This window comes from Aulonocara sp. 'chitande type north' Nkhata Bay, linkage group LG3, assembly GCF_057382095.1.
Source record: "Aulonocara sp. 'chitande type north' Nkhata Bay isolate Kocher_YH1m ecotype deep benthic linkage group LG3, A_spYH_male_GT1.1, whole genome shotgun sequence".
Lineage (NCBI taxonomy): Eukaryota > Metazoa > Chordata > Actinopteri > Cichliformes > Cichlidae > Aulonocara > Aulonocara sp. 'chitande type north' Nkhata Bay.
Window position 1 is genome coordinate 5404890 of NC_141346.1, and position 15955 is coordinate 5420844.

General features: G+C 40.7%; 1 protein-coding gene across 17 annotated transcripts in view; it reads left to right on the forward strand.

The window, feature by feature from the left end:
• Positions 1–396: 396 nt before the first annotated feature.
• The window catches only part of LOC147333631 (stonustoxin subunit beta-like), a 77709-nt gene continuing 62150 nt past the window's right edge, over positions 397–15955 (forward strand). For 3 of the 17 annotated variants that reach the window (XM_086286298.1, XM_086286304.1, XM_086286303.1), the window contains exons 1-6: positions 397–452; positions 695–808; positions 5365–5443; positions 10017–10221; positions 11894–13682; positions 15493–15666. In XM_086286298.1, the coding sequence (XP_086142424.1) occupies positions 397–452; positions 695–808; positions 5365–5443; positions 10017–10221; positions 11894–13682; positions 15493–15666 (2417 nt within the window). Of the gene's footprint in view, positions 453–694; positions 809–3027; positions 3139–4475; positions 4611–5364; positions 5444–10016; positions 10222–10726; positions 10763–10910; positions 10951–11893; positions 13683–15046; positions 15221–15492; positions 15667–15955 lie in introns of those variants that run through there. The other 14 variants (XM_086286294.1, XM_086286310.1, XM_086286308.1 and 11 more) reach the window with 12 other exon arrangements.

Genomic DNA, 15955 nt, shown 5'->3' on the forward strand with positions numbered 1-15955 from the left:
GCTTTAGAAACAAAGTGTCTGCCAAGGGAGATAACTAAAAAAAAAGCTGATAGAAGCAGTTAGCAGTTAGAGTATGAACATTGTGTAAGCAGTCAGCTTGGTCATGGACATTGTAACAACAATAAAGCTGCTCTCTGCCATTTCAACAGTCATGTCTGACCTGCTGCTTTGTAGGACTACAGTATTGGAGGGATTCAGTGGCTGAAATCGGGTCTTTGAGACACTTCTTGTAGTGAACTGATGTAAGCTGTGTCTCAGACGGAGTTGATGTTAGTACAATAACATGAGACATGACCTCTGCAGCACCTATTTGATGTGCACATGAATGATTTGTGTTTCCCCTTTAGGTGAAGGTAGAAAGTGTGTGTGAGCTGATGTGTATGTGAATTCAGCAGCATGGATCAGTGTGAGGACAGAGAGGAGGGAGTCCCTCCCTCTAAAACCACTCAGAGGTGAGATGACCATCTCTAGCTGTCCATGACTCTTCTCCATGTCACAGCTCAGCACTCACATCACGTCTCCATCATTACTCACAGGGACCGACGTAGACCGGAATTCAGCTATGAGAGGAACCGAGTGAAAGATTTCATTAACACATTTGAACAAAAACAGTCATCTGCGAAAGAGTGAGTTCATGTCAATAATATCAGTTTATATGTGATGAGGCTATCATTGATGATTTGAACTTTTTCAGGAAACACCAGAGACTCAAACCTGGAACTGAGCCCAGCTGCGTGTCATTAATGAGTGACCGGTCTAAAGATGCAGTCACGGGTTTTAAAAGCCAGCAGGCATCTGCTACAGAGAGGTGAGCAGTTAGTAACATCAACCTGGGGCTTAGGTTTGTGTCTGATTTCTCAGACTTTTTATCTGATTTAGTGCTCAGCTCAGATAAAATAATTATTGTGGGTGATTTTAACATCCATGTAGATGCTAAAAATGACAGCCTCAACATGGCATTTATTAAACTCTATTGGCTTCTCTCAAACTTTAAAAGAACCCACCCACCACTTTAATCACATTTTAGATCTTGTTTTAACATATGGCATAGAAACTGAACATTTAACAGTGTTTCCTGAAAACCCTCTGCTGTCTGATCATTTCCTGATAACATTTACGTTTACAATAATTGATTACACAGTGGTGGAGAGTAGACTTTATCACAGTAGATGTCTTTCTGAAAGCGCTGTAACTAAGTTTATGAGTATAATCCACCCACTGTTATCATCTTCAATGCCCTGTACCAACACAGAGCAGAGCAGCTACCTGAATGCTACCCCAACAGAGGTCGATTATCTTGTTAATAACTTTACCTCCTCACTACGTACGACTCTGGATACTGTAGCTCCTGTGAAAAATAAGACCTCAAATCAGAAGTACCTGACTCCGTGGTATAATTCTCAAACACACTGCCTAAAGCAAAAAACTCATAAGATGGAGAGGAAATGGCATGTCACAAATTTAGAAGATGATTATTTAACCTGGAGAAATAGTTTCTTGCTTTATAAGAAAGCCCTCTGCAAAGTTAGAAGATCTTACTAAATAAGAACAACCCCAGGTTTCTCTTCAGCACTGTAGCCAGGCTGACAAAAATTCAGAGCTCTATCGAGCCAACAATGCCTTTAACGTTAACTAGTAATGACTTCATGAACTTCTTCACAAATAAAATTTTAACAGTGAGAGAAAAAATAAATATCTTGTGATCATCTCACATATTTAATAATATGATACAGCTACGATCAGAACCATCAATATATATATTTAGAGTCTTTTTCACCACTGGAATTTAATTTAATTTATACAAATCACAACAACTGTTGCCTCAAGGTGCTTTATATTACACAGCAGACCCTACAATAATACATCCAGAGAAAAACCCAACCCCTATGACCCCCTATGAACATGCACTTTGGTGACAATGGAATGAAAAACTCCCTTTAAACAGGAAGAAACCTCCAGCAGAACCAGGCTCAGGGAGGGGCGGGGCCATCTGCTGCGACCGGTTAAGCTGGGCACACACAGTGCGATTGTTTCAGTCACGTTATCCAGCTTCTGCTCAAACTGTACGATTGACTTGCAGGGGTTAGAAGTTCGTAGGTCACGATGCAGGGTCTCACACTATACGGCCCAATGCTTTGATGCTACCTGAGTGCTCAAACTGGGGCGTTTTGCATTGTTTACAATTTGTACACTTTGTACAATTTGTACACTCCGTGCTTATTGTCCCTAGGGGTTTGCCGTAGTGGCAATGGGGTGAGTATGATTACGGAAGTGGAGGTGTGTCATAGATATACAGAATGAGCAGCAATAAAGAATAATGGTGGCTCATGAAGCAGTTTAAGAAGATGTTCTTTATAATAGTTAAGATTAGAATTACATAGGGGCCACCTGCAGTGACCGGTTGGGGTGAGAGAAGGAAAACAGGATAAAAGACATGCTGTCGAAGAGAGCCAGAGATTGATATCCAGTATGACTGAATGCAGAGGTCTATTAACACATAGTGAGTGAGAAAGGTGACTGAAGAAAAAAAAACCCTCAATGCATCATGGGAATCTCCCAGCAGCCTACAGCTGTTGCAGCATAACTGAGAGAGGATTCAGGGTCACCTGATCCAGCCCTAACCTTAAAAGTGAAGATAGTGTGCAAGAAGTGTCTCTCTCCTGAATACACACACACACACACACACACACACACACACACACACACACACACACACACACACACACACACACACACACACATACTACTTTTAAATACTCTACGAACAACAAGTAACCCTGCAGTGCGAGAGTGAAGTGCTCTAATGGGGTGGTATGGTACTACAAGGTCATTAAGATAAAATGGGGCCTGATTATTATTTTGAATTCAGTTCTGGATCCTAGGTTTGTACGTCTACGTTTGGGCCTCGAAGTTTCCTTCTGCTCATGCTCAGCGTGCAAATCTGTTTCTCTTTGAGATCAGGAAGGTATTCTGTCTTCATCAGCTTCTGTGGCTGCAAATGAAAAACACAGTTTTCTTCTCTAACAGGATCTATGGGAGACCTGCTGAACCTGGACCCAGCTGCATTTCTTTAAAGAGTGACCGGTCTAAAGATGCAGTCACTGGTTTTAAAGGCCAGCAGACATCTGCCGCAAAGAGGTGAGCTGTGAATAGCATGAACTCTTTATTAGCAATCGCTTCGGTGTCTGACTTGAATGTTGATTTTTTTTGTTTTGTTTTTGTTTCATGGATTCTAAAATACAACTCTGTAGGACAGGTGTAGGCAACTGCAGGCCTTGAGGGCTGATGTCCTGCAGGTTTGAGACCACTGTGCCGGAGCTCATAGGTGTGTCGTGAGAAAATGATCAGGTGTCATGGAAAATTATCTGGTTCCAACTGATTAGCACTCTACACGACAGGTGCGAGTAACAAGCAGAACAATTACATTCTCTTCCATTAGAGGGCAGTACAATTACCCGCTCTAATTAAATGAGTTGCCAACTGCCAATAAAACAGAAGAAGACAGGGAAGAAATTACATAATAGTCATTCTGGAAGTGAGACAAAGCAGCAGGTGAGATGGAGAAAATTCTGACTGAGATCAAGTCATGGGCAGTTGTCCGATAAAAGCAAAAAATGTATAATGGGGACAAAACGAGCCAATTCCTCTATCCCTGGTGCACGGGGAAAAGTTATCAATGTGCTTTTTGTGACATTTTTGATTGGTGGTGTGCTGTTATTTTTCTAACTTATAGTATGTGCCGTACCTTAAAAATGTTGGGAAACACTGATGTAGAAAGTAGTAAAATAAAGGCAAACCATTAAATACACATGTACACATGCACACTGACTGACACTGTACACCTCCATTGCAATCAAACTAACAGCAAGTTTCCAGAACTGCTGGCACTTCAACACAGAACAAAGTAACTGTGGAGACTCTCACAGAGGTGATCTATTCAATGAAGTTCTCTTCCTGATCCCTAGAGATTCCTACAGGAAGTTTATGAATCCCTACATTTTGTCTGTCATTAATTCTCCACTTCTGATTGGTTATGCCCTTGGTTAGTTAGAAAATCAATCAATAATATTAATAATAATATTCAGTAATTAACTGGATGAATTTGTATCCATTCAAATTACATTAAGATATTATAGCTTAGTGGACTCGTTGTAATCAGAGTTTGAAATGCAGCTGAAGATATCTAGGTGAACCCTAAAGGTACCAATGCAGACTAACTTGCAGTTGACACAGCTCTGGATTAAACCTAAACCTTATTTTTTATTTTTTATTTTTTTTTGGCGGGTGTTTGTAGTTCAAACTGTCTGTTTTTTAGGGCATCCAGTTAGAAAATGCCTGTCTAGGTTTAGTTTTTGAAGTTTCCTTCTGCTTATGCTCAGCCTGCAATCCAGGTTCTCTTTGGGATGATGAAGGTATTCTAAGTCTTCCTCAGCTTCTGTGGCAGCAAATGGAAAGCACATTTTCTTCTCTAACAGGATCTATGGGAGAGCTGCTGGACCTGAACCTGAAAGTAGACCAGAACCTGGACCCAGCTGTGTGTCATTAAAGAGTAACCGGTCGAAAGATGCAGTCACAGGTTTTAAAGTGCAGCCGGTGTCTGCTGTAGAGAGGTGAGCTGTTAATAACATGAATTCTTTGAGAGCTTATTTAATTGCTTGATGTTATTGGATAAAAACTGCAGTGCAAACACGTCATTCCCAATTAAACTGTCTCTTACTGTCCTGGAATAGATCATGTTAGAATAGAAACAAATCTCTGCTTTGTAAACACCAAATAAAGTCATTAATGACTTTAAATCAGTCCTCTGTTCTCCTGATGTGTGTTTAAACATTGTTGTGACTCAGTGTTTGTAAATAAATCCTCCATCATGTTTAACGACAGCTCAGCTCTTTTTCACACAAATATCTATTTTCATATGTGAAGCGGTGTGTGTTGGAGTGTTTCCACAAACACAGCAGTCAGAGTGTAAAGAATGGATGTTTTAGGTGTTAGGCTGAGTGTCTCTAGGACTCCAGCTGCTCCAGCAGGTGTCTTCTTTGTACTTTGCTTCAAACACAGTGTAGGGAGGAACTTCCACTCAGGTGTTTTTCCAGAATAAACTGAAAAAAAAAATCTAAATATAAAAATACAATGGTGGTAATTATCAATTAACAGTGGCAGGATACCTGAGTATAATTTGAATGATAATTTTTGCTCTCTTGGGAAAACCTCTAAAAATACAATACAATAAGATAAGCATAAAAAACCTTTTAGTAAATTTAAACAACCAAACTGGCCACATTTATTGCAAATGTGTTTTTTCCATTTTTGAGCAGATTGTAAGTCTGGTACAGTGACAACCAATTCTTCATAATTCCTCTACAGTGTTGACCAGGAGAGCTCAGAGGTTCCCAGTAGTGATGCTGCTGGGCAGACAGAAACACACCTGGACTCCATATTTATGGTTTGTACATAAACAACAACTGCTTTTTATAATACATTTTATTCATAGTAACCTTTCAAAATACCGAAGAATATTGTACACTAGATGAACAAAAAAAAAGTGAAGATAGAAATATAAAAAAGGTTAAAATTTGGTTTGAGGTAATTTAAGTGTAAACTAGTGTCCAGAAAAGGAAACATCTGTTTTTAAAGGGAGTTAAAATACCATGTGGAAACCAGCTCTTCAAAGGTGGAGAACTCGTGAATGTCCATGAGGTAGTCGATGCTAGAGGACAGATAATTAAGATCGATGTCCTTACTTTTGCAGAATGAAAGATGATGGAGTTTGGTAATAAAGAATGAGTTTAACATTTAAGAAAAAGAAAGTGACCAGTTGTATGCAGTTCGTGTGCTGTATAATCAACAGGTGTTGGTTTTACATAAGTGATGGCAGATCACTCAGACAGACACTGTTGCAGTGAAAGGGGTTTATTTACAGTGAGGACAAATATCCAGCATAACACTGAGATGAGAAAGCACAATGAATAGGAAACTTGAAATATATAGAGGGAGAAGAGGAGAGAATGAAGTTAACGACTGATAGAAGCATAGTTCAGGAGATACAAAAATGTTCACAAGGAATTCGTTAGAGAGTTTGCTTGCTTTGATAACTCCAGACTGAGGGCGGCTGGTCAGAGAGCGTCATGAACTTGCAGGAAGCAGAGGAGGAGGAAGTCCTTGATTATCAAATTGGTAAATAAAAGATGGTTGATTAATTCCAACTTGAGGCTGAGACAACAATCCAACACCCAAGAGCTGCCACGCTGCTCCTTAAGTACTCCAACTGATGAGGTTGGAGTACAGATGCGTTGGAGAAACCCTGATGAACACAGCTACTCCCGCCACATTTAGTCTGGCTTTATGGGAGAACTACGAATGCCTTTTCTATAATCACAAGCAACTTTGTTTTGTCTTCAGTTAAACCAGAGCTGAGAAGTCACACTCACAGAGGTAGGCAGTGCTGAATGGTAGGAGGGCTTTTCCTGCTCGAGTGGCAAGGGAAGAAAACTTGCTCATCACAGAACTGAGAGATGCTTACCTCTTTGAATTACTTTTTCAGTGTGGGGTCAGCTCCATAAAAAGTCAAAAAGGTCCCCTACCCGTTCATTATATGTCCTATTCTCGGGAAAATCATCTTTAATGGTAAATGGCCTGATGAACATTCTGTTCATCATTTTTATGGACAGGATTTCTAGGCGTGGCCTCAGAATCTCATCTCTGCTTTTTGCAGATGATGTGGTTCTGTTGGCTTCATCTGGTGGAGGCCTCCAGCTCTCACTGGAATGGTTCGCTGCCGAGTGTGAAGCAGCGGGAATGAGGATCAGCACCTGCAAATCTGAGGCCATGGTTCTCAGCCGGAAAAGGGTGGAGTGCCCACTCCACGTCGGGGATGAGTTCCTGCCCCAAGTGGAGGAGTTCAAGTATCTCGGAGTCTTGTTTGCGAGTGATGGGAGAAGGGAGCCGGAGATCAACAGACGGATTGGGGCTGCAGCTGCAGTAATGCAGACGCTGCACCGGTCCGTCGTGGTGAAGAGGGAGCTGAGTGTAAAAGCGAAGCTCTCAATTTACCGGTCGATCTACGTCCCTACCCTCACCTATGGTCACGAGCTGTGGGTAGTGACCGAAAAAACGAGATCGCGGATACAAGCGGCGGAAATGAGCTTCCCCCGAAGGGTGGCTGGCCTCTCCCTTACAGATAGGGTGAGAAGTTCGGCCATCTGGGAGGGGCTCAGAGTAGAGCCGCTGCTCCTCCACATCGAAAGGAGCCAGCTGAGGTGGTTCGGGCATCTGACAAGGATGCCTCCTAGGCACCTCCTGGGGTTGGTGTTCCAGGCATGTCCCACTGGGCGAGGCCCCGGGGCAGACCCAGGACACGCTGGAGAGATTACATCTCTCGGCTAGCCTGCGAACGCCTTGGTGTTCCCCCGGATAAGCTGGAGGAGGTGGCTGGGGAGAGGGAGGCCTGGTATTCTCTGCTTAGGCTGCTGCCACCGCGACCCGGCCTCGGATAAAGCGGATGAAGATGGATGGATGGATGGAAAGTAGGATAAATAAAAAGAGAGGATGAAAACTTTAGCTTGACTGCTGAGTGATTAATGATGGTGTCAAATTCAGGCCCAATGAGAAAGAGAGGGCATTTATTCCTCACGGGGAATCTCATTCAATCCCCTGTAATAAATGCATGGACAGAGGTATCTGGCTTTTATAGCCACAAATAAAAAACAAACAGCACGTAACGGGGATGAAAACTGACAGATGTTACCAGCTGCCAGGGACTCCTGGATGTACTTCTCCATGGTGTCCCTCTCTGGCTGGTGTAACATGGGTTATATTCAGAGGTTGAGAAGAGGCGGCAGAAACTCTCAGTTCAATTCATTTCAAATTCAATTCAATTTTATTTATATAGCGCCAAATCACAACAACATTCACCTCAAGGCAGGACAATTAAAAACTCATGATCACATTGGCACTGGGAATTCTACAATGCTTGTCCTTTAATAATTACACTTTTCACCAACCTTACAAGGCTCAGTTGAACGGCTGCTGTCTTGTCATACATGAAGCAAGCAGTGTTCAAACAACACATAATGTTACTTTGAGTTAGGGAGGTAAAAATATGAGGTCCATCTCAGTGCACCCAACCATGTGCAAGCATGTTTCTCCCACATTCTACAGTCGTGGCCAAAGGTTTTGAGAATGACACAAATATTAGTTTTCACAAAGTTTGCTGCTAAACTGCTTTTAGATCTTTGTTGCATTTGTTTCTGTGATGTACTGAAATATAATTACAAACACTTCATACGTTTCAAAGGCTTTTATTGACAATTACATGACATTTATGCAAAGAGCCATTGGCCCTTCTTTTTCAGGACCTCTGCAATTTGACTGGGCATGCTCTCAATCAACTTCTGGGCCAAATCCTGACTGATAGCAACCCATTCTGTCATAATGCCTTCTTGGAGTTTGTCAGAATTAGTGGGTTTTTGTTTGTTCACCCACCTCTTGAGAATTGACCACAGTTCTCAATGGGATTAAGATCTGGGGAGTTTCCAGGCCATGTACCCAAAATTTCAGCGTTTTTTTTCCTCGAGCCACTTATTTATCGCTTTTGCCTTATGGCACGGTGCTCCATCGTGCTGGAAAATGCATTGTTCTTCACCAAACAACAGTTTGGTGAAGAACAATAGCGGCAGAGGTAAAATATGCCTCAGCCAATGCAAGCACCTTTCCCATCAGCATGCCCACAAGAGATGTTTTGACACCGTCATCTGGAAAAGAGCGGAGAGAATGGTCAGACACTAGGTAGCATTGGAAAAGGAACCCCCAACTTACTGTAGAAGAGCTCAGGTGCCAGGGAGATCACATTTCTTAAAAAAGGCAAAAGAAGAAGCAATGCGGTGGAGCTCCTTTGACAGCCGATGGGGCAGCTGGCATCAGCATGTGTTATGGAAACCATAACACATGCTGCATCGGCTTTGGGCTCACAAGAGATGGACCCAAAAGCAGACAATAGCCAGACAGAAATCAATTCTCACAGTTTTTATTTAGAGCACAGATAACAACACGTAGCTGACATGAACTCATACTGGGCACACTGGAGTGTCTCTACACAGGCTCAGGCAGGGATGCACAGGGGTGAGCTACGGTGGTCTGGCAGAGTGAGCGGCAGGCAGATAAACAATGAAGTTCCCTGACCTGAGGAGGTGGTGAACTGAAGGAAGCAGAAAGGCAGGCAAGTAAAGTGTGGGTAATCCATATTTTCCAGAGGAGGTGAGTGACAGGCTGGCACGAGGCTTTAAAAAGTCACGAGGGTGTGAGTTAGAGCAGCGCAAGCTGCGACCATAAGGAGACGAGGTAAGTACCCAATTGAGGAAGCGTTAATCACAAAAACTGAGGCCATATTGTACTGTACGTAGCTGATGGACTGGCGAAGAAGAGATGGTCACGGTGGACTTAAATGCATCCGCACTTATTACAGCTGATTAGCAGCAGGTGGGTATGAGTGGACCTGGCTCTGCTCGGTAAGGGATCCACACACACCAGCTGCTCACTTGAACCATTACACCAGTATGTCTTTCCACCTGTTGTGATAGATTATTGCAAGGTCCCCGGCCAGTTCCAAAGGGCTGATAGATGGAAAAAAAACAGGAGGAGTGAATTAATTTAATTGAGATAAGTCATGGGGTTGTTACCATTTCTCAGTTACGCAGAGAAAGTCAAACTTGCAGTCAGTGAAGAGATGCTGGAAGAGATGCCCCTCACTTGTAAAAGAGATTATATCTAGGAGATTGAAGTTGACAGTGGTGGTACCACAATTGGCAGGATGGTCAAGAACCGCACCACTACTGAGTGCTGAGCATTGAGCGTGGAGCCAGCTATATCTGACTATATACTCTTTTATATCCATTCTGTTCACAGTAATCTCTATCCTGCACTTTGTGAACCAATGGATTGTCAGTGTGTCCAACATGGATCTGATGTTTGGCTCCATGACATCAGTCTGATTGGGTCATTCATAAGCTATTCTGTTGCAGCTGCTGGAGAACAACATCATCACTTTTGTGAAGAACGAACTGAAGAAGATCCAGAAGGTTCTCAGTTCAGACTACCCAGAATGCTTAAAGAATCAGAGGGAGGATGATGAGAAGACGAGGAGCAGCAGAGAGGCATTTCTAAAGATAACACTAAACTTCCTGAGGAGAATGAAGCAGGAAAAGCTTGCTGACCAACTGCAGAGCAGTAAGGGATTTCTCTAAAGATTCAAGCTACACAGCAAATCCAGCATGTCCAAATTAACACTGTCGGATTTGATTTCAACACTATTAAAGTGTCTATATGGGTCCACACCAGAGAGTGTTAATTTAACTCTTTTTGGAGAGTTGGTACGTTAACTCTGATTTAGTGTTAAACACCAAATCTGTCTGGAGTTGATAATTTAACACTTGGTGTTAAGAGTTTATATATTAACTCTCAAAGAGTATTTTAGTTTAACTACGTAAGAGTTATCTTCTAATTAATTCTAAAAAGCGGGAATTTTACTGTTCTGAACTTCTAGAAATTTCTTTTGGAAATAAACATTTACTAAAAAGACGCAATGGTTTTTGAAAAAACATTTATTCTGAACTGTGCACCACAATTTCAAAACATTTTCTGAAAGATGTAACACTATACATATTCCCACTTTCATTAGAATTGTGTTTATCAAAAGGTCTGACATAGGTGAGCTGGTAAATGCAAATAACAGCATTCTCAACACTTATTTCTTTAATACAATATGCATGTCCTTCATTCATCCCTTTGTGGAACTTCAACGCACTTCTGCTCTCCCCCATATTCCTCTTAACAAGCGTATCCTGTGTGGATATTGAATAAAAATTAGTTGACACTAATTAATGGCACAAATAATCCAGTAAACAATTGCAGCACAGTAAAAAAAAGGAATCCTCTTTGAGCCATTACTTGTCTAAAGTATTTTCCCAAAAGACTAGGACACAGGCAACAGGTAATACTGAACTAAATGTAAAACCTCAACCTTTTTAACTTTTACCTAAACCGTGTGCACAAAACTCTGGAGGGATCTATGCTAACGTAGAATCCAGTCAGGACGTCTGCTACTGCTGTTTGCTCGTTTTGTTTTTATGGGCGATCGTTTTCAGGCTTCAAGTAGCACCATTATACCAACGTTTCACATTCTACACATTGTTTTAGGTGTATTTGACCAAAAGTTTGACTGAAAATTCACATGCAAGCTTTTTTCAAGGCTGTGGTATTTGCCCGCAAACAATACCTTTCAGCTAGCTAAAACAGAATATTATGCTATCACCGAGCAACATGGCTAATGCCTTTCACACAGCTTTGTCTCAACTCCAAAGAGCCACAGAAGTAAAAGCTAATAAAAATAATTGAAACAATCTTTGAAAAAATGACTTACCAAGCATGGCAAAAAACTCAAATATGTAGAGCAAAATGTTCTGAAACGGCTTCACTTCAGCTTCGATTCGAGCCGTGCTGGGGGCGGAGTCTGTGAATTTACTCTGTTGGTGTCATAGCCCCTGTAGGAGTTCAGAGTTAAGAGGTCAAGAGTTAATGTTTCCATTGTAACACCTTCAGATTTGACATAGAAACACTCATTTTTAACACTCGATTTTAACTACTATCATTTTACAGCTCAGAGTTACATTAAAAGAATGTGACTCTACTTAGAGTAAAATTAACTCTACTTTTGCAAGAAGACTATTAACACCAAAACATTTAACACTTTTGAATTTGCTGTGTACTTGATAAATGAAACGTTTACTAATGGAGATGAAAAAACTTGTATACAGTCATTACTATGTGGGATGGAAATTTTTGTGCCCACTTTTAAAAACATTACTTAATTGTTGATGTGTTTTTAATGTTTACTATTCAGGAATTCCTGCTTCAGTTTGTCAGCGTGAACTTAAATCTAAGATAAAGAAAAAGTTCCAGTGTGTGTTTGAGGGGATCGCTAAAGCAGGAAACCCAACCCTTCTGAATCAGATTTACACAGAGCTCTACATCACAGAGGGAAGGACTGCAGAGGTCAATGATGAACATGAGGTCAGACAGATTGAAACAGCATCCATGAAACCAGACAGACCAGAAACAACAATCAGACAAGAGGACATCTTTAAAGCCTCACCTGGAAGAGATGAACCAATCAGAACAGTGCTGACAAAAGGATGGGCTGGCATCGGGAAAACAGTCTTAACACAGAAATACACCCTGGACTGGGCTGAAGACAAAGCCAACTGGGACATCCAGTTCATATTTCCATTCACTTTCAGAGAGCTGAATGTGCTGAAAGACCAAAAGTTCAGTTTGGTGGAACTTGTTCATTACTTCTTTACTGAAACCAAAGAAGCAGGAATCTGCAGCTTTGAAGACTTCCAGGTTGTGTTCATCTTTGATGGTATGGATGAGTGTCGACTTCCTCTGGACTTCCACAAAACTACAATCCTAACTGACCCTAGAAAGTCCACCTCAGTGGATGAGCTGCTGATAAATCTCATTATGGGGAACCTGCTTCCCTCTGCTCGCCTCTGGATAACCACACGACCTGCAGCAGCCAATCAGATTCCTCCTGGCTGTGTCGGCTTGGTGACAGAGGTCAGAGGGTTCACTGACCCACAGAAAGTGAAGTATTTCAGGAAGAAATTCAGAGATAAGGAGCAGGCCAACAGGATCATCTCCCACATCAAGACATCACGAAACCTTCACATCATGTGCCACATCCCAGTCTTCTGCTGGATCACTGCTACAGTTCTGGAGGATGTGCTGAAAACCAGAGAGGGAGGACAGCTGCCCAAGACCCTGACTGAGATGTACATCCACTTCCTCGTGGTTCAGGCCAAAGTGAAGAAGGTCAAGTATGATGGAGGAGCTGAGACAGATCCACACTGGAGTCCGGAGAGCAGAAAGATGATTGAGTCACTGGGAAAACTGGCCTTTGATCAGCTGCAGAAAAGAAACCTGATCTTCTATGAATCAGACCTGACAGATTGTGGCATCGATATCAGAGCAGCCTCAGTGTACTCAGGAGTGTTCACACAGATCTTTAAAGAAGAGAGAGGACTGTACCGGGACAAGGTGTTCTGCTTCATCCATCTGAGTGTTCAGGAGTTTCTGGCTGCTCTTCATGTCCATTTGACTTTCATCAATTCTGAAGTCAATCTAATGAAAAACCAAACAACCACCCAGAAGTGTGAAACAAAAGAATCTGCAGAGAAACATTTCTACCAGACTGCTGTGGATAAGACCTTACAGAGTTCAAATGGACACCTGGACTTGTTCCTCCGCTTTCTTCTGGGTCTTTCGTTGGAGACCAATCAGATTCTCCTACGAGGTCTTCTGACACAGAGAGGAAGTAGCTCACAGACCAAGCAGGAAACAGTCCAGTACATCAAGAAGAAACTTAATGAGAATCTGTCTGCAGAGAAAAGCATCAATCTGTTCCACTGTCTGAATGAACTGAGTGATCGTTCTCTAGTGGATCAAATCCAACAGCATATGACATTAGGACTTCTCTCTTCACTGTCTCCTGCTCAGTGGTCAGCTCTGGTCTTCATCTTACTGTCATCAGAAAAAGATCTGGATGTGTTTGACCTGAAGAAATACTCTGCTTCAGAGGAGGCTCTTCTGAGGCTGCTGCCAGTGGTCAAAGCCTCAAACAAAGCTCTGTAAGTAAACATGTGTTCAGGCTTTTATTTATAACATAAACAGTGTAACCTGTGATGGCTTAAAAACTTAAATATATTTTATTAAATGATCATCAGCACTATGTGAAGTATATTATACTTGACGTTTTATAATCAACTCCTCAAAACTAAATACAAAAACAATGAAAAAAAAAATCTGTGACATTTTTTATTCATACCAAAATCACATGAGATGATCCAATGGGTGTGTGTGTAGGTCAGTCAAGATATGACCCTGTGAACGCCTCCTGAAAAACCTTCGCCAGGAGTCCAGCAGTCCACTTAAACAAAGGGCTCTTATACTCAAACAGTTACAGATACATCCTAAAATATCACTCTGACACAACTTTTTCACTTTGGTACTAGCCAGACCCACTAGTTTATTTCTTTTTTAAATTATTTTTTATGATTCACACTGTGTGATGATGCTCCTGCTTTATATTATTCAGCAGTTTATAGCAGGGTCCTAGATGCTAACAGGCAACTAGCATACAAACAATTTGAACACATGCTAATAAAAAATTCACACTGTTAAGGGCAGATCATGCATTTTAATCCAGGAACCTTCATCTTGTGATGCAACAGTGCTGATCACTGTGCCACCATGTAGTTGTAATAATGCGGAAAAAAAACCCACAAAGAAGATTTTCATGCTAGATTGAGCAAACTGACAATTTTTACCACAAAAACAAAAATGTCAGTACATGGTCTTGTCTGAGTAGACCAAAAATCTGGATTTTCCAGAAAGTATTCTAATTAGAACAGAGAAAACAATGCTGTTAAATATATGCTTTTATCTTGAATAGTTTTTAAGGAATTTAATGTTGGCATCAAAATTCATATTGTGAATACATATGCTGTAAGTTGGTTGATGGATATAAAATATTTAAAACACAAAGCAACAATTTCACATTACCATGAGATGAAAATCATAAATGGTTCAGCAGCAAGCACATAATAACTTGAGATGGAATCACCAACGACTGAAACAGGTGAATATTTAGAGGCTGCAGCAATTGCAGTTATATATTATTATTATATATACATTATATGTATAATATATATATTATTAATATATATTATTATATATTATATATGTTATAAATGAGGATTAGAACCTTGAACCTTGATTATGCAGAATAATTGCCGATCTTTATATTTGGAAACTAATCTACCAGCTCCTCGCCTGTTTCTGTTTAGGAGTATAATTGTTTTAATGAGCCAATTCCAAGTCTTTAATATTTTTTGTTTCTGTAATATACACTGACATTTGTTTTTCTTGTGAAGGTTCAACATACGAAATTATTTAATTTGATAACAAAGTTTTTATTTTGTTTATTTTTTAGGCTGAACGTCCCTTATCTCTCAGAGACAGGCTGTGAAACTCTTTTCTCAGGCCTCAGTTCTCAGTCCTCTAGACTCAGAGAGCTGGACCTGGGTATGAACAACCTGCATGAATCAGGGATGAGGCTTCTGTCAGCTACAGTGGACAGTCCACAGTGTACACTGGAAACAATCAGGTCAGATAAAGTAATATTTTGGATTCTTTATGAATTTACACAAGTAGTCAGATTTATCCAGTGTTATTTAAGTCTTTAGTTCTTCTTCTTGTTATTGTTATTATTATTATTATTATTATTATTATTATTATTATTATTATTATTATTATTATTATTATCATTATTGTTGTTACTATTATTGTTATTATTCCTAAGCTATGGTAAGCTGCCACATTTCTAACCTCTTTAACATAAAAAAACAAAGATTCATAAAAATGTTTTTTTCCCCCCAGACTGAGTCTCTGTAACCTCTCAGAGAGAAGCTATGAATCTCTGTCCTCCGTTCTCAGCTCTCAGTCCTCTACTCTAAGAAAATTGGACCTGAGTAACTCTGATCTGCAGGATTCACCAGTGAAGCTTCTGTCTGTTGGACTGAGGAGTCCACACTGTAAACTGAATACTCTGAGGTCAGTGCAAGTGATATTCTGCTTTTTGTCAATTGTCAGAATTAACCAATAATAATATATGTCTTGATGCATGCTCAATCATCAGGAACTGGGGAACTGACCTCACAGCCCATTATTAATCCAGTGTGCTGGTTTCAGTTATTGTGTAAATATACTGTTTATAAGGTTGTGGAAACATGCACTGACCTGAGACTTAAAAAATTACTTGGATGAAAACAAAATGTTTCTCCCACTGAAAATGCTACTTCCACATGAACAGAATCAATCTTTTGGGCAATAAGAATACACT